This window comes from Rattus norvegicus, chromosome 7 (assembly GCF_036323735.1).
Source record: "Rattus norvegicus strain BN/NHsdMcwi chromosome 7, GRCr8, whole genome shotgun sequence".
Lineage (NCBI taxonomy): Eukaryota > Metazoa > Chordata > Mammalia > Rodentia > Muridae > Rattus > Rattus norvegicus.
In genome coordinates, this window is record NC_086025.1 from 39,339,379 (window position 1) to 39,365,489 (window position 26,111).

Here is a 26,111-nt window from a genome sequence, read left to right on the forward strand (position 1 = left end):
CATAACATATTTTTCACTGGGGAGAAGTGAGAAATATGATATTTTTTTCTTTTTACCCAGAGATCTGGAGAGTGACAATAAGACTTCCTTAATACTGAGTCATTTGCTGCAGGTCTCCTGAATTCTACAAATAGGAAGTTGCTGCTACCACACACACAGACATCTGCACTGAAGCAAGAGCTCTACAGCGTACAAGTTCGTCTGTCACCTCCTATCAGACTCAATTCTTTAATAAATGAGTATTTTTCCTGTATTGATGAAAACTGGGGCATAAATTACTATAGTGGTAGCTTCCCAAGGGAAAAATATTATGACATTTTTCCCAGAGAAAGCTTATTTGCTTCCATGAACAATAATTTGAAGAATGTAGCACTGATTTCTAATATTCTGTACATAATGAGCATTTCTATATTTACATGTGAATTGATGAAGGTAGGAATAAACTCTACAATATCTGTCTGTACTGTGTGACTTCTAGAACTTTCTGTAATATTTGGGTTTCAATATTAGAAATATTAAACCACAGAATTAGGGTGTCCAAGTGCAAAGGAATTATTCAGTATTGCTGCTGGTTTCCAAACTACCCACAATTTTGGTGTTATTTTTATCAAGATTTATTTCTTAAATATCCTTTAAAATGTGGTTATAGTAGTTATAAAATATTTCAGTTCACCTAGTAATAAAACTAAATATTGGTACGATTTTCAATTTGTGCCTGAATACTTTATTAAAATTAAAGTTTATGGTGCTTTGTTAGTGATTGAAGTAAAGCTGATATGTCCATTTGTGTTTGTGTTTATAGAGCATAGATATCACGTAATATGTCGAGCCAAAAAGAGGTCTTGGGCAAGCTCTTAAAGGTGATGCTCAAGATTGAGCACGATGACACATATCTGTAATCTCAATGCTCAGGAGGCAGAGGTAGGAGAATGACAAGCTTTTGGAAGCCTTGGGCAGTAGGGTAGGACTCTTTCAAAGAATGGAAACTTAAAATTTAAAGGCTCTTTGGTAAAAAAATGAAATTCAGATTAGCATAGGCTAGTATTTAAACTTTACCTCTAAGTTCATAGAGTTTACACTGTGTGTACAGCGCACCCATATACACATTCACGTTGAAACCGTCTTTGTTACCACCGTCTATCTTTTGCTAACACCCCTTCAGTAACTCAAGTAATATACCTAAATAAATTTAAAACAAGTTCTATATACTGGAAGGCTCAAATTTCCAAAGAAAAAACAAACACATATGCTCCAAATTAAGGAAGAAGCAGAAAAACCTCAAGAAAGCTAAGAAAACAGAGTAAAATGTGAAAAGGGCCCAAAATATAGAAACGAACTTTTGTTTTTAGATATTTTTTGCCCCCCATATTTCCTTTACTTTTTATTTATTTATTTACTTTTACACTCCAAATTGTATTCCCCTCCTGGTCCACCCCTTATTGTTCCACATCCCGTACCTCCTCCCTGCCCCCTGCCCCTCCCCCAGTCTCCACAAGAATGTCCCCACCCCACCCACCCCACCAGACCTCTAAACTTCTTGGGACCTCCAGACTCTTGATGGTTAGGTGCATCTGCTCTGACTGAACCCAGACCAAGCAGTCCTCTGTTGTATATGTATTAGAGGCCTCATATCAACTGGTGTATGCTGCTTTGTTGGTGATCCAGTGACTGAGAAATCTCTGGAGTCCAGGTTAATTGAGAGTCCTGGTCCTTCTACAGGGCCGTTCTCCTCAGCTTCCTCTAGCTTCTGTTCATTGATTGGGTGCACATATCTACATCTGACTCTTTTAGCTGCTTGTTGGGTCTGTCGGAGGGTAGTCATGATAGGTCCTTTTTTGTGAACGCTCCATAGCCTCAGTAATGGTGTCAGGACTTGGGGCCTCACCTAGACCTGGAACCCATTTGGGCCTGTCGCTGGACCTTCTTTTCCTCAGGCTCTCTCTATTTCTATCCCTGCAGCTCTTTCAGAAAGGAAGAATTATGGGTCAGAGCTTTGACTGTGTGATAGCAAACCCATTCCTCACTTGATGCCCTGTTTTTCTACTGGACATAGGTTCAGTAAGTTCCCTCTCCCCACTGTAGGGCATTTCATCTAGGGTCCTTCCCTTTGAGTCCTGAGAGTCTCTCACTTCCCAGGTCTCTCATACATTCTAGAGTGTCTTCCCAACCTCCTTCCTCTTTAGGTCACCTGTTTCTATTCTTTCTGCCAGCCCTCAAGCCTTCAGTCCTTTTATCCCACCCAATACCAGATTACGGTCCCCTAATCCCCCAACCCCTATCCCCTTTTCCTCGCTATTCTTCCCTCCCTCCCCTCTTCTGGTTGTTCCCTTCTGTTCCAAGTGGGACTGAGGTGTTCTTTACATTTCAAATCTTATCCCCTTTCTAGCTTTTTCTTCCAAAAATCCTCTATCCCATCGCCCCTCCTCCTGCTTCTATGAGTGTGCTCACCCACCCACCTACCCATTTCCTCCTGCCTCCCTGCCCTGGAATTTCCCTACACCGGGGCATCGAGCCTTCACAGGACCAAGGGTCTCTCCTCCATTGATGCAGGACAAGGCCATCCTTAGCTACCTATGTGACTGGATCCATGGGTCACTCCTTGTGTACTCTGGTTGGTGATTTAATCCTTGGGAGCTCTGGGATATCTGCTTCATTGATATTGTTGTTCTTCCTGTGGGATTGCAAACCCCTTCAGCTCCTTGAGTCTTTTCTCTAACTTTTCAATTGGGGTCCCTGTGCTAAGTCTGATGGTTAGTTGCAAGCATCTTAATATGTATAATAAGGCTCTGGCAGAGGCACTAAGGAGAAGATAATATAAGACTCTTGTCAGCAAGCTTTTTTTGGTATGAGCAATAGTGACTGTAGTGCTAAATTTCTAATTTCCTTAAACAACCAAACTACCAGAGTAGCATGTATGAAGCAATGGTACCAGCCATTAGTAGCAAGCAGAACTGTGGAATGAACTTCAATACAAGGAAACAAACAGGGTGATTATGTTAGCTTTCTATCAAGAGGTTCTAAGCTATGTCAAGAAAAGGACTCCCAAGTGCTGATTTCTTGAGCTGACAAGGTATGAAGAGAATTTGCAAACAATGAAAGAGAAAGAAAAGCCACATGGAGAAGCCTAACTGTCCAGACACACACACATAATAAAACTTCAGAGGACTGCAAAGGGATTCCTTCTAGGTTTTTCCTGATAATTTAACACTTCCTATGTGGGACGAAACAACGACAATCAAAATATTAACCACAATAAAGTAAAAAATTTAAGGCACTTCCGGAATGTAGCAATAATAATAATAGTAATTAGATAAATCACTCCAAATCTGATGGCCTGGTTATAAGTTATAGGTTCTTATGGCTAATCGAATGGTAAATCTAATTCCATCAATATACTATCCTGGAGATGTGAAAGTGATTACCCTCCCAGGAAATACGTTATGATTTTGTTGCTGAAAATACTGTGAGAAGTTATTGATGTTGACAATGTGGTACTGACAGTGAATGGCTGCTGAATGTTCATTGATAAGTATAGAGAAGTGTGTGTGTGTGTGTGTGTGTGTGTGTGTGTGTGTATTCTCAAACATTAATACTTTATCTCAAACGTTAGCCTGTTTCAAAGACACTAGTCCTATATGTATTTTGATGTTTGTCATCAGCGGAAAACTGAGTTCCAATTACCTTTTAAAAATTACTAAAGTCCCCACTCTTTCTTTGGGCCAATAAAAGATACATATGCATATTACTTTTTCCAATCACCCAGCCATCCACAGTTTTATTTTTTCACTGTATCAAATACTTACCTTCTACTATCCCATAGTATATTTTACATGATAGATATATATTAGCAATCAAGTGTCATTAAAGCTGTGTTCCTGTCTTTTATGTTTACTGAGAGAGATAAATTATTTTCAACTCATTCCTAGTATCCACTGTTTGATCTATCTTTCATCCCAGTAACCAATTTTCAAAACTCAGCCCTCTTTCCAATGCCTGGGCCCCCAATATTTAGTATAATATTTGAAATGTCTCAGACCATAATAAGACATTTAATTTGATCCAACTTTAGATTCCTCCACTATTTTCCCTCACCCTTTAAATTTATTCTCACACAGGTTTTATTTATTAGATTTGAGCCCGTGTGAAAAATGCATTATTTCTTTAAGAAATAATGTTCTTTACAAGCAAAAGACACTGTCATTAAGACAAAACGGCAACCAACAGATTGATAAAAGATCTTTACCAATTCTACATCTGATAGAGGGCTAATATCCAAAATATACAAAGAACTCCAGAGGGCCAAATAATCCTATTAAAAATGGGGTACAGAGCTAAACAAAACATTCTCAGCAGAGGATTATCGAATGGCCAAAAAGCACCTAAAGAAATGTTCAACATCCTTAGTCATCAGGGAAATGCAAATCAAAACAACCCTGAGATTCTGAGTCAGAATGGCTAAGATAAAAAACTCAGATGACAGCAGATGCTGGCGAGGATGTGGAGAAAGAGGAACACTCCTCCATTGTTGGTGGGATTGCAAACTGGTACAACCACTCTGGAAATCAGTGTGGAGGTTCCTCAGAAAATTGGACACTCTACTACCTGAGGACCCAGCTATACCTCTCTTGGGCATATACCCAAAAGATGCTCCAACATACAAAAAAGACATATGCACCACTATGTTCACAGCAGCCTTATTTATAATACCCAGAAGCCGGAAAGAACTCAGATGCCCTTCAACAGAGGAATGGATTCAAAAAATGTGGTACATTTACACAATGGAGTACTACTCAGCTATCAAAAACAACAACTTCATGAAATTCATAGGCAAATAGCGTGAACTTGAATATCATCCTGAGTGAGGTTACTCAATTACAGAAAAAAACACTTGGTATGCACTCATTGATAAGTGGATATTAGCCCAAAAGCTCGAATTACCCAAGATGCCACAGACCACAGGAAGCTCAAGAAGAAGGATGACCAAAATGTGGATGCCCCGACACCTTCTTAAAAGGGGGAAAATATCAATAGTAGGGGATATGAAAGCAAAGTTTAGAGCAGCGACTCAAGGAATGGCCATTCATAGCCTGACCCACATGTGGCCCATATATATACAGCCACCAAAACTAGACAAGATTGATGAAGCTAAAAAGTGCAGCTGAAAGGGATCAGATATAGATCTCTCCTGAGAGACACATCTAGAGCATGTCCAATACAGAGGTCAATGCTAGCAGCAAACCATTGAACTGAGAATAGGACCCCCTTGGGGTGAATTAGAGGAAGTATTGAGAGTTGAAGGAGCTTGCAACCCTATAAAAGCAACAATGCCAACCAACCAGAGTTTCCAGGGACTAAACCACGACCGAAAAACTGTACATGGACTGACCCGGATCGTCATCTGCATATGTAACAGAGAATAGCCTTGTTGGGGCACCAGGGGAAGTGGAAGCCCTTGGTCCTGCCAACGTTAGACCCCCAGTGCAAGGGGAATATGGAGGACGGGCAATAAGGGAGATGTATGGGGGAATACCCATATTGGGGAGGGGAGAGAATGGAGGCTTATGGACAGGAAACCGGGAAGGGGAATAACCTTTGAAATGTAAGTAAAGAAATATATCTAATAAAAAATAAATAAATAAATAAATAAATAAATAAATAAATAAATACACATATGCTTTGTTTAATTCACTTTATTAAGTTTACATATATGGACATTAAATTTATGTGCATAAAAATTAATAAATAATATCCATGTTGGTTGTGAAGGAAAAAAAAGAATATAGTGTTCTTCCTCCTGGCTCCCACTTTTTACATTACCTTAAGTGCTTTCCAAGGCTTAACGTGTAGAGGTCAAAAAATGATGATGCTTGGTAGGGACAGGTTTTTAGGGAAACTCACATACTATCATAATCAGCAACTGCTCCCATCCAGCCATTATTGGGGAGGGTAGAAAGACAGCCGCTGGTGGGTTTGGGAAGCAAAATGACTTGTCCAAATGAGACTTTCAGTGTTTCCACTATCATCAGACTATTCTTGGAAACTTCCACGCCAAATTTCCAGTTCACATTCATTTCCAAACAATGCTTCATTTCAGTATTGCTTCAGGATTGGACTTCCAGTCTAACTCACCCAATCATTGGCGTTTTCTTGATTGTAAGATCTTTCCTTGGACCCTATCGGGTTTTCTGTTTCTACAGTGCAGTGCAACCCAGCACAGAGCAATCAGACGCACGGCCTTCCTCGCCAGCTTCCCTCTGCTTAGATAATGAATTAAAGGTGAACCTCTCCATCACTTGACTTTAGTTACATGTCACATGGAGAAACTGGAAACAGTTAACATCAAATTAGAAGACAGAGAAACCAGAAAAGTATATCCTAAAAATCAAATTCTATTTTCCTGCATCACCCTCAGTTTTTCACTTTAATGAGTTCTGAAATTATATTTGATTGGGGAAAAATTTATTAAAGAAAAGTATATTAAAGTATAGGATATAGTTTACTTCTTTAAAGAGACTGAATTAATCAAATGTCTATTACTTCTTTTATTATATTATTAATACGCTTGTTGTCTTTATTGTTAGTTCCCAGAAGATAGCTAAATATGAAATTATATTGATAATGTTAACATTATACATGAATTTTGAAACAAAATTTTAGCTCAAATATTTGAACGATGCAACTATATTATTCACATGCCAAATTAAATGTTAGTAATTTTGTTTCTTTTTCCCCACAGGAGAGGATGTTTAAATTTTATCAAATGAAATATATTTTTCAAATATTGGATAAAATGAGATGCTTGCGAAAACGTTCTACAGTGTCATTCTTGGGAGTCCTTGTTGTTTTTCTTCTATTCATGAATGTGTTCATTGAAGATAGCTATGTTCTGGTAAGTTTTGCAAACATTATTTTTATTTCAAAATACACCTTCATTCTAATTGTACCCCAACCTTAGGATAATAGGGAGTGTTTGAGCTGAATTAAATATGCATATTTCCTTTCTGTATAGGTTTAGCCATATATTATCAACAGTATACTTGCATTATTGTGGGTTTTTTCTTTCTTATACTACATGGTGGTTGATATATATATATATATATATTATCATATGTATATATGTATACATATTATCATATGTATAAACATTATATAGTTATATACTATGTATTATGGAATACTAATAGTATGTACTGATTTTTATACACATGAAATCATTAAGAATATTGGTCTTAAATATGAAACAGATACAGTAAATAATTTTTGCTAAATAACATTATTTCTTGTTTCTATATTTTATACATTATTGTTGAAATTTTTAGAAGCATTACTCACTTTGCCGTAAATGCATGTTAATATTTAACTCTTATTTTCTTATATTTTGATATGATTTTTAAAAAGTATAAATATATTTTGATTATATTCTTCCCCTCTCCAAGTCCTTCAAAAATCTTTCCCCTTCCCTACATATCTAACCTAAAGTTCTTTCTCAAAATTTTCTTTCAAAATGTTATTGACAACACTAAAATAATAAAGATGAACTATGTTGTATTCTACATATTTTACTGCAATGTATACTAAGCCTTCGTATTTTGAATATCCCTAAATCCCAATGTATTCTATATGGATACTCACTGAAAGACACCAAGAGGTAAAGAGACAGAACTATACAAACATTCAAATACACACTAGAACAGTAGATGATTATATTACATGGTATAAAATATTTAATAAGTATGAAAAGTAAACTTTCACACCCAATTAAGAGGAATCAGTACAATAGCCACTATGGTCTATTACTGTTTCATTATTATTCCAATGATTAAAATGCAACATTGATATTTTTGCCTTTTTTATTTAAAATGGACCAAAAGCACATGTTTTTGGTATCATTCCTATATTTAAAATATTGATACCTTTGAGTTCACAGAGAATAGGGAATTCTGTCCACAAGCAACAGTCTGATACTATTGATGATGTTAGCACAATGGATTTTGACAATAACCACAAGGAATGATTCTCAATAAAATGCTCTTTGGTTATATTTGCTTATGAGCTTTCTAGTATTTGCCATGATATCTTGAGTCAGCTCTAGGACTTCAGCTGACACAGATTCTCCAAAGAGATATTTTGCAGACAAACTTGGTTCTTTCAGCTCTGTTCTTTAATAAACATTTTTTAGAATCCTAGTTCTTTAATTTGTACAGGACTTTTTGTCTTCAAGTAAATATTGATTTTAAAGACCTATAATTATATTATCTAAAGTCAAATCACAGTAGTTGAATGTACCAAATATTGACAAGCTTTACCTAGATATAATTTAGCAAAGCAACAAATCAGAAAATAATGACTATTAGTATGGATTTGTGAATAGTTTAGATTTAAGAGACATCAGATAATGGAAGAAGATCCACACTATGTAGTTATTTGCAGTACTTGATAAAAAATGTGATCAAGAACAAATTCTCTATCTTTTTTTCATTCTTTCTTTACTTACTTAATGTTATTACTTTTATTGACTATTTTGTTCTTTGATGGTTCAGTCATGTGATAAATACATGTTTATTTTATTCTGATGATGGCAAAATTAAATTAAGTCCTGTAAGTTAAGCAAATGTTAATAGTTCAATGTTATTATAATCCATGGGATGTTTTTTACTTGAGAGAAGGTATCTCATGAAATGTTAACCTTTAATTTTCAATGAATCAAACAACCTTTCATATGCAACAGTTATATTATAATTATAAGATTTCTTTATATTCAAAGTAAAACCAGTAAGAGCAATATAAAGTTGGTGCTCTGTTTTGAGATATTTCATAGGATGTATTTAAAAAAATTCTTATCACTCCTCAAATGCATGTTTCAAAGCTTTGAATTCACTGTTTTCTTTTCCCTTTTCTTAAAGCTAATTACAAAGGGATATAGTGTTTTATGAATATTTGATACTTTATACGGAAATTTATATATCTAATGAGCAATATTATATGGACCCTACATGATTAATATTAGTTCTGAATTATACAAATGGAAGTATTTAAAAATATTTTGTAGTCGGATATTCTATATACTAAAGAAACCAATATTTAGATATAAATATATCTAGAAACCAATGGAGCATGGTACCTCACATCTGTAGTGTTAGCCCTTGAAAGTTTGAACCCTTGAAAGTTTGAGGATTGACATGAGTTTGAGGACAGTCAGGCTACACACAAAGGCTCAAATACCAAACCAAAACAAAAAGCAAAAATAAATGATCAATGTAAAAATAAATACAAGTATCCACAAAAGTAAAGACAAGCTAGATTCAACTCATGAATAAAAGACTAAAAATTTATTTAAATAATTTATAAAATTCCAGTGAATTCACCGGGTGTTTCAGGGTTTTTGTTTGTTTGTTTGATTTGGGTTTATTTTTGTCTTTTTTAATTTAAATTTTATTGGATATTTTTTTATTTACATTTCCCCTTTCCCAGGTTTCCTATCCATAAACCTCCTATCCCACCCCCTCCCCCTTCTTCTATGATGATGTTTCCCCACCCATCCACCCACCCCTTCCCAATTCCACCCTGACTTTCCCATAAAGGGGGAGGTCCAGTCTTGGCAGGTCCAAGAGCTTTGCCTCCTATTTGTGTCCAACCAGGCCATCCTCTGTTACATATGCATTTGGAGACATAGGTCTGTCCATGTGTACTCTTTGGATGGTGGGTTAGTTCCTGGAAGCTCTGCTTGGTTGGGTATTTCAGTTTTTATTATCATATCATAGTCTTTATTAAAAGAAATAATAGGTAAACTTTACAGCCGTATTTTGAAATTTGCCTGATGTATTTTATAGAAAGTAAAGTTTCATGGGATGTATTAAAAATCTTGCCATTTGTCAAATACATGGTTCCAACTTTTTTGAATTTACTGTTCCCTTTTTTGAAAGATATTTTGAACAGGGACTAAACCACCAACCAAAGAGTACACAGGAATGAACCTATGGCTCCAACCACATATGAAGCAGAGGATAGCCTTGTTGAGCATCAATGGGAGGAGAAGCCTTTGGTACTGCCAAGGCTGGACTCCCCAGTATAGGGAAATATCAGAGCAGGGAGGTAGGAGGGAGTGGGTTGATTCGGGAGCACCCTCATAGAAACAGGGAGAGATAGCAGGTTTCTGGAAGGGAAACTGGGATAGAGGATAACATTTGAAATGTGAATAAAAAAATATCCAATAAAAGAAAGCTGTGCGATGTGTCTTCATTCCAGTTGGACCATACAGACATAGCCCTTTGAATGTAATCTCTTGCCAGAATAGACATATTGCTGGATTAAAATCCTTTACACACTCAGTAACACTCAACAACAGAAATATCATGCTTGGTACAGGAAAACTAGCCAACCCAGGGCCAGAGAATTCACAGATATTGGAGGAGGACCATGACTGAACTAAAACAGCATAATGTCCAACTGCATTCTAAATGTTTGTCTTTATACTGAGAGTTAAGTATGGTTCTTAGAAGCTCGACAAGAAAACTTCTCATTGCAACATGCAGAGATCATTACAGAACAGTGGGGTCAATCAAAGAGCAGAGCTACAGCATCCAACTTATCTAACCTCAACTCGAAAAAACCTCGTTAAAACATCTATGTTTAAAATGAGAATATTTATTGAAAACTGACTCTGGTAAAGAATATAATATAGTTTCTGCTTGACATAGTTCCTCTTTAATATTTAATTTTTAATTTTCATAAGCTTATCTCTCTCTCTGGGTTTTATCTTGCCTCCGTAATGGCATAGTGCATATAGTTTTCTAAGCATGAAATGCAATGTCTTTCTCTTATAGAGCTGAAACAATACTTGTAATTCAGAGACATCACATGAATAGAATTAGCTGTCTCTAGAGTTACCACATTCAATTCTCTTTCTCCTAGAAAATGTACTTGTGGTTTGAAACTATAGGCATATTAATGGGTTGGTACATTTGGTTTTGTTTTAGAAGGACAAGTGACTTTCAGTTAGAAGGGAAGCCGCACTCACAGGAGGAGACAGATACTTTTACAAGGCAAACTAAGTGGCAAACATCGTATGCCCAATCAACTTAGCCTCTCAGCTGTGAGCATTTTCAAAGTAGCCACCAGGGTATATATTTAGACTGTAGTGAGTCCATTCAATTGCATTACCACCCAGAAAATGATTGTCATAAAGCTTTGCCTTATTACTGAGACACACACTATAGCTTAGTTACTGCAGAAAGAAGGTATCCAGGGAGCATGGATGTTCAGCTAGTCGCCTCTGAAAGCAGACAACCAGACAGGCTCAGGTGAAAGTTACATTTTTATTGCTGCTGTAAGCATAAAGAAGCTTGTTCTTGAGAATTGAATTAAGTACTTTCATATCAGTTCTGTTTCATTTTATATTCTGCTACATCCTTCAACCAATATGAGTGCATTCCATTTTATGACAGAAATGGTCTAGACTTTTACATATTCAGAGGAGAATCCATAAAAATACTAAATATCATATGGCTTCTTCAGCATGTAGCACATACATTAACAGAGTTCAAAAATAGGTATACAGCACAGAGACTACCGTGTATTTTATAAACATGTCTTTATGTTTTACACTACTGCACTAAGATTGAAAAAAGAGTCAGTGTGATAGTTCATCTAAAATTCCTTTGTAGCAATCGTAAATTAATTGTTTTAATATATACTGGTTTTGTATTTTTTATCTATAAGAGTAAAAACTGCATGGTATTGGTACAGAGACAGACAGATAGACCAATGGAATAGAATTGAAGATCCAGAAATGAACCCACACACCTATGGTCACTTGATTTTTGACAAAGGAGCCAAAACCATCAAATGGAAAAAAGATAGCATTTTCAGCAAATGGTGCTGCTTCAACTGGAGGTCAACATGTAGAAGAATGCAGATCGATCCATCCTTATCACCCTGTACAAAGCTAAAGTCCAAGCGGATCAAGGACCTCCACATCAAACCAGACACACTCAAACTAATAGAAGAAAAACTAGGGAAGCATCTGGAACACATGGGCACTGGAAAAAATTTCCTGAACAAAACACCAATGGTTTATGCTCTAAGATCAAGAATCGACAAATGGGATCTCATAAAACTGCAAAGCTTCTGTAAGGCAAAGGACACTGTGGTTAGGACAAATCGGCAACCAACAGATTGGGAAAAGATCTTTACCAATCCTACAACACTTAGAGGCCTTATATCCAAAATATACAAAGAACTCAAGAAGTTAGACCGCAGGGAGACAAATAACCCTATTAAAAATGGGGTTCAGAGCTAAACAAAGAATTCACAGCTGAGGAATGCCGAATGGCTGAGAAACACCTAAAGAAATGTTCAACATCTCTAGTCATAAGGGAAATGCAAATCAAAACAACCCTGAGATTTCACCTCACACCAGTGAGAATGGCTAAGATCAAAAACTCAGGTGACAGCAGATGCTGGCGAGGATGCGGAGAAAGAGGAACACTCCTCCATTGTTGGTGGGATTGCAGACTGGTACAACCATTCTGGAAATCAGTCTGGAGGTTCCTCAGAAAATTGGACATTGAACTGCCTGAGGATCCAGCTATACCTCTCTTGGGCATATACCCAAAAGATGCCCCAACATATAAAAAAGACACGTGCTCCACTATGTTCATCGCAGCCTTATTTATAATAGCCAGAAGCTGGAAAGAACCCAGATGCCCTTCAACAGAGGAATGGATACAGAAAATGTGGTACATCTACACAATGGAATATTACTCAGCTATCAAAAACAACGGCTTTATGAAATTTGTAGGCAAATGGTTGGAACTGGAAAATATCATCCTGAGTGAGCTAACCCAAACACAGAAAGACATACATGGTATGCATTCATTGATAAGTGGCTATTAGCCCAAATGCTTGAATTACCCTAGATGCCTAGAACAAATGAAACTCAAGACGGATGATCAAAATGTGAATGCTTCACTCCTTCTCTAAAAGGGGAACAAGAATACCCTTGGCAGGGAAGAGAGAGGCAAAGATTAAAACAGAGACTGAAGGAACTCCCATTCAGAGCCTGCCCCACATGTGGCCCATACATATACAGCCACCCAATTAGACAAGATGGATGAAGCAAAGAAGTGCAGACCGACAGGAGCCGGATGTAGATCTCTCCTGAGAGACACAGCCAGAATACAGCAAATACAGAGGCGAATGCCAGCAGCAAACCACTGAACTGAGAATAGGACCCCCGTTGACGGAATCAGAGAAAGAACTGGAAGAGCTTGAAGGGGCTCGAGACCCCATATGAACAACAATGCCAAGCAACCAGAGCTTCCAGGGACTAAGCCACTACCTAAAGACTATACATGGACTGACCCTGGACTCTGACCTCATAGGTAGCAATGAATATCCTAGTAAGAGCACCAGTGGAAGGGGAAGCCCTGGGTCCTGCTAGGACTGAACCCCCAGTGAACTAGACTGTTGGGGGGAGGGCGGCAATGGGGGGAGGGTTGGGAGGGGAAAAAAAGAATAGATGGAGCTATTTATGTATAAGAGACATGATAATCAGAATTTGGTGAACACTAACTACTATATAAGAAATTTTTTGCCTAATCTTCCATTTCCAATACTTTGAATGTCTATGGTTTTTGAACATGAAGAATAGCTTATAAACCTTGTTAAAATATCTGCTCAAACTATTTAACTGATATAAAACATAAAAATATGTTAATAGGCACAGATTAAAATTCATGAGAATATTTGTATATTTGAAAAATTTAAAGATTGAATTTTATTAATTTAATAAAGATTTTTAACTCTTCCATTATAACCCAGTATTTCTTATTTTTGTTCTATGAAAAATTCTCTCTATAGATTTAAAGCATAATTATGTCTTTTTCTTCTGAGTCTGCAACTAAGTATTCAGTGTTCTAATAAAGGTAAGACTAGTGTCTGAATCTTATCAAGTCTTTTAGAACAGATATTTAATTAAAGTTTATTGACCAAAGATAAGTACTCAAGATAAAAGTCATTTGAAGAATTTACTTTTTTCTACAGTCTTAGTGGCTTGCCTTGACTCATTTAAGCACCTAACACAAAAAGCACAAATATGTCCACATTTTAACACCCAGCTAACCAAAAAGAAAGGATGACTGACTTTCAAATCACTTTGTCCTTAAATATAGGATAGTTCATTATTGTATATATTACCAAACAAATCATCCTAATAAGGTATGGCCATTAATGACTTCATCAAATATCAAAATCTACCATTAAATTTGTATCAATACTCAGAGAAAATGAAAGCAAATATTGAATATTAGCACAGTTAACTTGCATTTGAACATTTTCTGAAAAGTAAATTTAAGTGCTTCTGCTGATACAATCACAATAATTCTTCCACCAAGAAAGTAAGTGAACGGAATGTAGATGATCTAAATCATCTTCCTCAAAACATGAAACATTCATGGTCATGTATGCAACTATATACGGAGAGAAATTCTACACTAAGAAAGATGAAATGCCAATAAGTTCTCAGCTTATTCTGCTGATCAGGTACAAATGTATTCTAATTGATGGTAATAGAGGGCATTTTAGACAAGGAATTCCACATCAAAAAGATGATAGCTAATCGTTCTCAAAAATTTCAAATTATATGGCTGTCTTAATGGACATTCTATTGCTATGGAAAGACACCATGGCAACAGCTGTTCTAGTGTAGGAAAGTATTTCATTATGACTGATAGGCTCAGAGATTTACTCCATTGTCATTGTGATGGAAACCACAGTGGCATGCAGATACCTGAGGGTTCTACATTCTGATCTGCAGGTGGCAGGCAGAGAAAGCAACACTTGCCCTGAATTGAACATTTGATCCTCAATGTCCACTCTTAGTAACACAGTATCTCCAACAAGTGGGTATGCCCTCTGCTCCTAATAACACAACTCCCTGTGGGTGTATGGTGGCCATTTTCACCCAATCCCCCACAATGGCCCTTTTATGGTCTTCTATAATGAATCAATTAAACTTTGTAACAGATGTATCTTAACCCAAATAGTTTATCATTAAATCTCCATACTCATTCTTTAGATATTATCAACACTTGTTTTTCTCTTCCATTTGAATGTATTTGTAAAAGAGTAAGTACAATAATATGTATCAAAAATTTGGAGAATGTAATCAGAATCAGCATCAGATGAATGCTCCAAATTCATCACTATTAAACTGTAAAGACATTAACTTTGACAATTTAGAATTTAGACGCTTTGCATGTAGGGATTTTCAAGTAATGATATATTTGGTGAAATGGTGCCATTACTAGTTTGGACTATGGAAATGCAAATGTGTTGCAGAGGTAAGCAAGTAGAAGTAAGAAAGTTTAAAGAGGAAGGCGAGAAATCAGGTGATGTTTACTGACCTTCTCGCTATAGGCTATTAATTGAGGTTTATGTAACTTTCTAATATATGTACCACCGACAATGTACCATTGTGTACCTAACCTGTGACCAACTATTACTTATACATTTTTCATATATATATTGGTTGACTTTTTTGTTTTTTGTTTTTTGTTTTTTTTTTGTGCATTTAGGAAGGCGACAAGCAACTTATAAGGGAAACATCAACACATCAACTTAATTCTGAACGCTATGTTCATACCTTCAAGGATTTATCAAACTTCTCAGGAACTATAAATGTCACCTATCGCTACCTGGCTGCCACACCTTTACAGAGAAAGCGTAAGTATTCTTCAGCTTTTTAACAATAACTGCATAAGACAAATTTAATCAAATTTGCATAGAATAATGATTATATTACAGCATTAGTGTGGCATAAAATATTTAAATATTACTGGTATCTATAGTGTAAAAGCATTCATTTCTTCAAATTTGGAAAATATTTTAGAACTATTAAAATACCAAATTTTAATGTCAGCCATTTAGAAATTTTATTGGATATTTTCATTTACATTTCACATGTTATTCCCTTTCTCAGATTCCCATCAATAAGCCCCCATTCCCTCCCACTTCACCTTCTTCTATAAGTGTGTTCCCCCTCCTCAATCACCCCCCGTCGCATCTCCCCGCCCTGACACTCTCCTACACTGGTAGGTTCCAGTCTTGGCAGGTCCAAGGGCTTCTCTTCCTATTGGTGCCCAACCAGTCCATCCTCTGCTACATATGCAGCTGGAGCCATGGGTCTGTCCATGTGCACACTTTGGGTGGTGGTTTAGTACTCAAAGATCTGGTTGATTGGTATTCTTGTTCTGTGGGATTGCAGACTCCTTCAGCTCCTTCAATCCTTTCTCTAACTCCTCCAGTGGGGACATGGTTCTCAGTTTGATGGTTTGTTGCTAGCATTTGTTTTCTGTATTTGACATGTTCTGGGGGAGCCTCTCAGGAGATAGTTATATCAGGCTCCTGTCAGAATGCACTTCGTGGCTTCATCAATATTGTCTAGTTTTGGTGGATGTGTTCATGTATATGGGCTGGATCCCCAGATGGGGCAGGCTCTGAATGGTCATTCCTTCAGTGTCTGCTCCAAACTTTGTCTCCATATTTCCTCCTATGAATATTTCTGTTCCCCTTTCTAAAAAGGAGAGAAGCATCCTCACTTTGGTCATCCTTCTTTGTGTAGTCTGTGGACTATATTTTGGGTAATTTGAGCTCTTGGTCTAATATCCACTTATCAGTGAGTGCATACCATGTGTGCATTTTTGTGATTGGGTTACCTCACTCAGGATTATATTTTCTAGTTCCATCCATTTGCCTATGAATTTCACGAAGTCATTGTTTTTGATAGCTGGGAAGTACTCCACTGTGTTGAAGAGCATCTGGGTTCTTTTCAGCTTGTGTGTGTGTGTGTGTGTGTGTGTGTGTGTGTGTGTGTGTGTGTGTGTGTTTATGGCTGCTATGAACAGAGTGGAGCATGTGTCTTTGTTGTATGTTGGGGCATCTTCTTTTGGGCATATGCCCAGAAGTGATATAGCTGGGGCCTCAGGTAGTACTATGTCCAATTTTCTGAGGAACCTCCAGACTGATTTCCAGAGTGCTTGTAACAGCTTGCAATCTCACCAATAATGGAGGAGTGTTCCTCTTTCTCCAGATCCTTTTCAGAATCTGTTCTCACCTGAGTTTTTGATCTTAGCCATTCTGACTGGTGTGAGGTGGAATCTCAGGGAGGTTTTGATTTGCATTTCCTGATGACTAAGGATGTTGAACATTTCTTTCTTCTCAGCCATTCGATATTCTTCTGCTGAGAATTCTTTCTTTAGCTCTGTACCCTATTTTTAATAGAGTTATTTGGCTCTTTGGAGTCTAACTTTTGAGTTATTCGTATATATTGGATATTAGACGTAGGATTGGTAAAGATCTTTTCCCAATCTGTTGATTGCTATTGTGTCCTAGTGACAGTGTCCTTTGCCTTACAGAAGCTTTGCAGTTTTATGAGGTACTATTTGTTGATTGCCAATCTTCAAACATAAGCCATTAGTGTTTTGTTCAGGAAAATTTCCTCAGTGCCTATGTGTTCAAGGCTCTTCCTACTTCTTCTTCTATTAGTTTGAGTGTATCTTATTTTATGTGGAGGTCCTTCATCCACTTGGACTTAAGCTTTTTACAGGGCATTTAGAAATTTGTTATAGGGCCATGTATGAGATAAATAATTATCCATTTCCTTTTTTATTTAATTAATTTATTTATTTGCATCAAATGCTGCCTTTCCTCCATTGGCTTTAAATTTTAAAAGTTTAGCTTACATTCTTATATTTACAATCTTTGATAGTATAGTTTTATAATTTCTAACCAGTGTTGAAAATATATTGAAATTATGTTGAAAGTCTTGGTACTGCTTTATCTTAAAAATAGCTATCTTTGATTATTATACCTAGGGGAAATTAAAAAAATGGAATTTCTTGTCTCAGGGTTCTGGTTGCCAGTAACTAACATGTATTTACTGTCTCATACTAATTATGATTGTTCCAAAGGAGATTTGACAATTTAAAAAATAAGTTGAGGCATAGTCAAGATGAGAAGGTTTACTCAAGCCACTATGAAGAAGTCCTGGTTGGAAAGAAAATAGATAACAGCCATTCAAAATTTAGTACTCCTTATAAATGGTTTCTGAGTGGTTTAGTTTTTAAAGGAACAAGAATAAAAGCACAAGGAATGAACTTCCATCAGTCATGTGGCTAACACTGCATTGACAAGTACCTGACAAGGTGCTGACTAGTAGTAAATGACTAATGCACATTCCAGATAGGAAGGGCAGAAGAAAGGACGGTCACTGGGTTTGTTAAACATATATGTGCTATCAGGGGAAGGCCCGTACTAGCTCAGTAATTTCACACATGTGAACATATTTTCTATTTTACACGCTGCTTAATTTAAAATTACATTTAATCTTAGTGATATGAAATTAGATATTAGAAAGACATGTAGTGCTTGTCAGAGGTAGACAGTTTGCACTTGGGATTCCTTTCTTTAAAAATATAGAGCTCTCACATTTTTACTTAAATGTAAGAAAATTTTTTCAAGAGGCTATAGCTGTAAAATATCTTTCCCTTTTTATCTTTTTCTTTTTTCTGTTTCCTTTCTTTTTCTTTAGATGTTTTCTGATCCTACTCTTTTTTTTTTTATTGGATATTTTATTTACATTTTACATTTTATCCCCTTTACCGGTTTTCCCTCCGGAAACCCCCTATATTACTTCCCTCCCTAAGTCTATGAGGGTGCTCCCCCTCCCACACACCCACTCCTACCTCCCTGCCGTGGCAGTGGCATTCCCCTACACTGGGGTAGCCAGTCTTCACAGGCTTCAAGGGCCCCTCCTCTCATTGATGACAGACAATGCCATCCTCTGCTACACCTGCAGCTGGAGTCATGGGTTCCTCCACGTGTACTCTTTGGTTTGTGGTTTAGTCCCTGTGTAAAATATCTTATAAGAAAGGGAACAGTAAATTTATAGCTTGGAACCATGTATTTGAAATGATAAGAAATTAAAAAAATTAAAAGAAACTTTATTTTCTATAAAATACATCAGACAAATTTCAAAATAAGGCTGTAAAGTCTACCTATTAATTCTTTTAATAAAAACTATGATATGATAATGAAAATTGAAATGCCCAGTGAATTCACTGGAATTTTAAAAATGATTTAACACAATTTTCAGTCTTTTATTCATGAGTTGAATCTAGCTTGTCTTTACTTTTGTGTATACTTGTAGATATTTTTACACTGATAATTTATTTTTGCTTTTTTGTTTTGGTTTGGTTTTTGTGTCTTCATGTGTAACCAGACTGTCCTCAAACTCATGGAAATCCTTTTGGCTCAAACTTCCAAGTTCTGACACTGTAGGTGTGAGGTACCATGCTCCATTGGTTTATTGATATATTTATAACTAAACATTGATTTCTTTAATATATAAAAATATCAGGTTACAAAATATTTTAGAATACTTTCACTTTTATAATTCAGAACTAACATTAATCATATAGGATCCATATAATATTGCTCATTAGATATATAATTTTCTATATAAAATGTCAAATATACATAAAACAGTATATCCCTGTGTAATTAGTTTTGAACTCTAGTCTTAAAACATTCAATTAAGTACATAAGATGTACTTAATATAATTGCAGGCTTAACAAAAAGAAATCTTGGAATTTTTATTCCTATTTTTGTTTGATTCAAAGCCTATTAACATTTAATTTGTCTTCCTCTGATTTCTTTTGCTCAGGATATCTCACAATTGGACTTTCATCAGTAAAACGGAAAAAAGGAAATTATTTACTTGAGACAATCAAGTCAATTTTTGAACAGTCCAGCTATGAAGAACTAAAAGAAATTTCAGTTGTAGTGCATCTAGCAGACTTTAATTCATCATGGCGTGATGCCATGGTCCAAGATATTACACAGAAATTTGCCCATCATATTATTGCAGGAAGATTAATGGTTATACATGCTCCTGAAGAATATTATCCAGTTCTGGATGGTCTTAAAAGAAATTACAATGACCCAGAAGATAGAGTCAGATTTCGCTCCAAGCAAAATGTAGATTATGCTTTTCTGCTAAATTTCTGTGCCAATACTTCTGACTATTATGTAATGCTTGAAGATGATGTCCGGTGTTCCAGAAATTTCTTAACTGCCATCAAGAAAGTTATCGCATCCTTAGAAGGAACATACTGGGTAACTCTTGAGTTCTCTAAACTTGGCTACATTGGAAAACTCTATCATTCTCATGATCTCCCACGTCTGGCCCATTTCTTATTAATGTTTTATCAAGAAATGCCTTGTGACTGGCTATTGACTCATTTCCGAGGGCTGCTGGCTCAGAAAAATGTGATTCGATTTAAACCTTCTCTCTTTCAGCACATGGGGTATTATTCATCCTATAAAGGAACGGAGAATAAACTGAAGGATGATGACTTTGAAGAGGAGTCATTTGACATCCCTGATAACCCACCAGCAAGTCTCTACACCAACATGAATGTCTTTGAAAATTACGAAGCAAGCAAGGCTTACAGTAGTGTTGATGAGTACTTTTGGGGAAAGCCACCTTCAACGGGGGATACGTTTGTTATTGTATTTGAGAATCCTATTAAAATTAAAAAAATTAAGGTGAATACTGGAACAGAAGACCGGCAGAATGACATTTTGCATCACGGAGCCCTAGATGTTGGGGAAAAACTCATTTTTAGCAAACAAATAAGACAATGTGAAACTTACTTAAGACTAGGGGAATTCAAAAATGGAAACTTTGAAATGTCAGATGTGAATCAAAAAATTCCCTTTGACATACATTGCATGAGGATATGTGTCACCAAAACTCAGAAAGAATGGTTGATAATTAGGAGCATCAGCATTTGGACTTCCTAGCCAAGTAAATCAGTAGATTGAGTTTCTGAAACAGGTCTTCCTGTTTCAATTTTTGCTATTCCCTCTTTTGCTACTTTTGTCTTTTGGAGGGTAACTAATTGGTGTGCTGTGGCACAAGAACGTTGAGTCATCTCAGCAGTTTTGATTGTAGTTTTACTAAGCACATCTTTGTAATTAATTTCACGTTTCAGGCTGAATATCATTCTGTAGTTAAAACTGATTTCACTCATTCATTTAAATGTTCATAGTTCCAAATTTCAACTCATTGTGCAAAGAGTTGATAATTTATTTTATGTTTAGAAAGATTCTTAGTAAGAATATATGAGAATATGCAGATTGGTTGCCATCATAAAATGGGATACTTTTTCTTATAAATTTAGGCTTTCACTGACTGATGTATTTCTACAATTAATACCTCCTCATGGAAGTGGTGTCTTTACAACAGATTAGTTGTGTAAGTAGAGCTTTGAAAAAACAGACTTAAAAGTCATCATTCCTTTGGTTATTTCTATGAAAAGGAACATTGCTCATTGTTTTAAAACATTTAATTGAGCACATGTTAATACAATTCCCATGAGAATAAGTCTATTTCTAATTTCCCTTTTGAAAATATATAGTTAAGCTCAATATTTTAAGGTTATATTGGATATCTGTAATTAATAGAGGAAGAGAGATGGCTTACCGTTAGTTCATTCATACATTTTCAGTATATGTAGAAAAAACTGAAATTGATGTTTTTACTTTTTGTATTAAAACTCATGTGATTAAAATTGTTGTAATTTATCATATTTGGGGAAGATTAAATGGCTGTCTTATGTGGGAGAAAAGTAAAATTTAAAGTAACTAAGTTTAGGTTTTTGTTGTTTTGTTTATTTTTTTGTCTATTGTTAATGAGTTATTTCGTAACAAATCCAAAATGAAGAATTTGTTTGGTGTTGTTGTTCCGATTACCAGATAACCCTCTTTACTCTTTATGAAAAAATTCTCCCAGAATGGTTTCTTCTTTCTTTCTTTCTCTTTTTCTTTCTTTTTTCTTTTTTCTTTCTTCTCTCTCTCCTTCTTTCCTCCTTTTTCGCTCAATCCTACCTTTATTCCTCTTTCTATTATTTCTTCTTTCTATCTTTCTTCTTTACCATATGTATGTATTTATTTACTGTTTATTTGTTTGTGCCTCTTGTCTATGTATACCACCTGTGTGTTGCGCCCGCAGAAGCCAGAAGAGCGTTTTAGATACCCTGAAACTCAAGTTACCGGATGTTATGAGACACCTTATGTGGGTGATGGGAACCAAACCAGTGTGCTTTGCAAGAGCAGCAAGTGCTCTTAACCACTGAGCCATCACTTTTGTTCCATATTGTATGTGTCTTATTTAGGTTTTAGGTGGTTTGATAGAGTCACTTAAATTTGATAACAAAATTGGTCCATAAGGCATGTTATCATGCTGTATGATGACTGTAAAATGTTTTAATTGATGCTTTTTTGCTATGTGCATACAAATAGTAATCAAACTTTTTGGGGGATTGGTCAGTTGTCTCTACCATTCCATAAAAAAAATTCAAGACATCAGAGTGGATTCTAAATACATTTGTGTTTCAGAATGTATTCAGTGGTCACATTCTATTTACAGTTTAATAAGCAACCAAATGAAGTGGTTTGTAATGAAGAAAAATATAGAATGTTTCATATGTTTGTGTTCCTGGAAAAAAATCAAGTTCAGGTTAACATATTTATACGGTGATACTTACACACACAAATAAATATGTGTGTGACTGTGTGTGTATGTGTGTATAATGTGTGTTTGTGTGTGTAGTGTAAAGACTATATTTATTATACTAAAAAAGAAAAAGAAAAAAAGGAGTATTGTGTCTGGTATTCTTTCCAATGTAAAATACAATCTTATTATAGTGTAAAAGAGATTAGGGTTTTTTTTTTATTTTATTCATTCTGTCAAAATCAATTAAATTAGAAAAGCAAATTAGGAGTCAAAACTTTTATTGTTTCTTGATACAGCCACTAAAACACACCCTGCTACACCCATTTCTTAGGATGTTAGAGAAGATACTAAACTTTCTTCAACATGCAAATACTAATAATGTGGATCATAAGTATTAACATAAGAAAATTTAAATACTGCCATGAAACTTATTTGTGTTTTAGGTTCAAGGTTAATGTCATTCGCTTAAAAATATTCCCCTCTCCTGGTACTTTAGGTAATTATTGTTGTTATTACCCAGGTGTCTGTATAGTGTACATGTATCTTAGAACTTGTGGTAACATTTATTTTTTGCATTCCTGCTGATTAGAAGTACACCGCTGTATTCTAATACAGAAGATATTTAACTCAGAAATGATCCCTTACAGTAACCTACAAGCTTATACCTCTAAAGACCTTCTACTCTTATATATAAATTTCTGGAAAATCCTTTAGTAAAGGTTGAAACATGTATGAGGTTGGGGTTGCAGGTCTGCTGGAGAACATAAAGATCACCAAAGGCAGATACATTTATCTCAAGTTTCTTTCATCACTAAAACTGACATTGAATAAGTCTCACTGTAATCAAACAGGGAGGTTTGTTATTTTTTCATTACAAGTTGATACTGGGGTAACTTATCTTCTTTCTTGTCTTCAAGTACCTATCTATTTATATTTATCTATCTTTCTTTCTGTCTATCATATATCTTTCTATATCTATTTATTTAAATTATTATTTTTATATTATGTATATCTGGATTTTTTGTCTACGTGTATGTCTGATGTGTACCATGTATATACCTACTGTCCATGGAATTCAGAAAAAAGTCAGATATTCTGGAACTGGAAATATAGGTGATTATGAGACACCATGCAGGTTCTAGAAACAAAACTATCAGCACAGTCAGTGCTCTTAACCACTGACCCATCTCTCCAGGCTACTACCCTCTTCCTTTCATGTTCATTAACTTTTAATTTTCTTTCAACATGCAAAATATTAGGTTCCAGTATGGCACTTTTCCTTTGCAGTTGCTTCTTCTCCCACATATTGCATTTATAGACAATGAAATTTCAATCAATGTAGAAACATGCGATTATAAAATTTTCAGGAAAAAAATGTGTGGTTCTAAAAATTGCCACTTGTTGAAGTGACTCACTCAAACAAAAGTCATGTTTTCTCTTATGTGCATATCCTAATTTATAAGGTATTAAACATATGTGAGTAAGGGGTGTGAAATGAGACAGATGGCCATAAGAAGAGACAAGCAGGCTAGCATTTGGTTTTGGGGGCTCAGCAAAAACAGTTAACTTTTTAGGAAAACAATTGCCTTGACAAAGAATGTTTCAGCTCTGATTAAAAGGGAGAGCAAGGAATTCTGTGTTCCTTTATACCTCTCTTATTGAGTTTATTCCAATGCTTAGTTTTAAGATCTCATTTAACCCTTTTATTTCATTTTCAGAGTTTGGGAGTTTCACACAAACATATTATATGTTTTATCAACTTCTTCCCAGTTCTCCTAAAATTCCTGTGCAATCAAGTAGTATATTTCCTGTCAATATTTATGTATTCCTTTTGAAAAAAACCCACTGAACCCTCTTTGTACTTCATGTGTGTGTGTATGTGTGTGTGTATGTGTGTGTGCGTGCGTGTGTGCGTGCATGCATGTGCGTGTATGCATGTGCGTGCATGTGTGCATGTGTGTGTGTGTGTGTGTATGTGTGTGTAAGACAACACAAGAGGATATTGATCATTTCCTAGGCCAAATTCCCTAAAGAAATATGCCCTCTCCACTCCCATCACACCTGAAGTGTGAATCATTGTTTAACTAGGAATAAATAGGACTTCACGAGCCCCTCCTGTGCTCATACCAGGGTATTTGGTGGTCTGATATGGTGCAGGTCTTATACAAGCAATCAGAGTCACTGTCAGTTCATGCATGCCATGGTCTGTGCATTTCCAGTAAATCCTTGCACTGTAGAGGTCTACTACATCTGGCTCTTATTCTCTTCCATAAAGATTCATGAATCTTGAGGGGAATCCTGAATCTTTACTTTAGGAAGTTTCTAGCATAGTAAATTTTCATATGTCATTTTCAAAATCTTTTGTGATAAACTCTGACCTCCCATCTTCTTACATCTATAAATTCCTGTTCCCTCCTTTTCTTTATCCCTTCATACTGCCTCCAATACTCTTCCTTTGAAAACTCCTGTACTTACTATTTTCTGACTTCAAGGTAAGCACATATATAAAGATATGTTTGAAATATATACATATATTCAATACATATATTTTAAATGTAGATATAGATATAGATATGTATTCAAAACTTCTTCCCACATATGAGAGAAAGTACATGATGTCTGTCCTTCTGGCCTGGATTTATACCTTAGGCAGAACAATTACTTCCAGCCTCACATACTGATGTGAAATTTTTATAGGTTTCTAAATAGCTGAGAAATATTCCATTGAATGTATAAAATAGCTGGTTTTCATCACTCATTATCAGTTGATGAACATCTAGATATTTTCCATTTCCTGGATATTGTGAATAAAGTAAAAGTAAGCCTAGAGGAGCAAGAATATTTGGGGCAGAAATTAAGGCCTTTTATAATCTCTTTCAAAAATGGAAATCACACTAAGCTTTCTCTGTGCCACTAAATCCTGTGTCTATATATTAAAAAGTGCTGAATGAAGCCCAAAGAATATTATTAAAGAGGCATAGAGCCAAAAATAGAGGTGTTATCCATATTCAATCTGTTTATCTTTATGTGATTTTTTCCTTCATAGTTATATATTTGTGCATGAGTGTATGGTGTGTATATATTTAGTCTAAATACACACATACACACACAGATTATTTTCCTTTCTAAGAATACCCATTGAAAACAATCAGAATGAGAAAGGAATAGTTTGTTTTCCATTCATCATGAAAACAAGATGTTGACAGACTTCACGTACAAATTTGAATACACCCTGAGACATTTCTAGAACTTTAACAGGGTACAAATATTTACTTAGTGCTGTGCATGGGTTCTGGAAACATGACTGTGTTCACCAGGAAATAATGAAGTACCGATTCACAGACAGAAAGAAAAGCTGAAGACTGACATCTTAGAGACAGCTGAAAGAGGAAGAAACAAGTTAAGAAGCTATGGTAGCAGGTGTCTGCAGGGGATAAGGGTCAGGTTACAGCTATCTAGAAGGCTGTGCTTGATAGTTTCTGTACACATTGGCATTAGCTAAAGGTTAATCTTCTTAACATCTGTTCTTGG

At 35.7% G+C, this 26,111-nt stretch overlaps 1 protein-coding gene across 19 annotated transcripts in view; it reads left to right on the top strand.

The window, feature by feature from the left end:
* Mgat4c (MGAT4 family, member C) overlaps window positions 1–21,725 on the top strand; it is a 764,987-nt gene extending 743,262 nt beyond the window's left edge. For 14 of the 19 annotated variants that reach the window (XM_039078699.2, XM_063263216.1, XM_017594737.3 and 11 more), the window contains 3 exons: window positions 6,737–6,889; window positions 15,576–15,723; window positions 19,725–21,710. In XM_039078699.2, the coding sequence (XP_038934627.1) occupies window positions 6,743–6,889; window positions 15,576–15,723; window positions 19,725–20,866 (1,437 nt within the window). In that variant the 5' untranslated portion in view covers window positions 6,737–6,742 and the 3' untranslated portion in view covers window positions 20,867–21,710. Of the gene's footprint in view, window positions 1–6,736; window positions 6,890–14,747; window positions 14,905–15,575; window positions 15,724–19,724 lie in introns of those variants that run through there. The other 5 variants (XM_039078702.2, XM_063263218.1, NM_001135814.1 and 2 more) reach the window with 4 other exon arrangements.
* The last annotated feature ends 4,386 nt before the right edge of the window (window positions 21,726–26,111 follow it).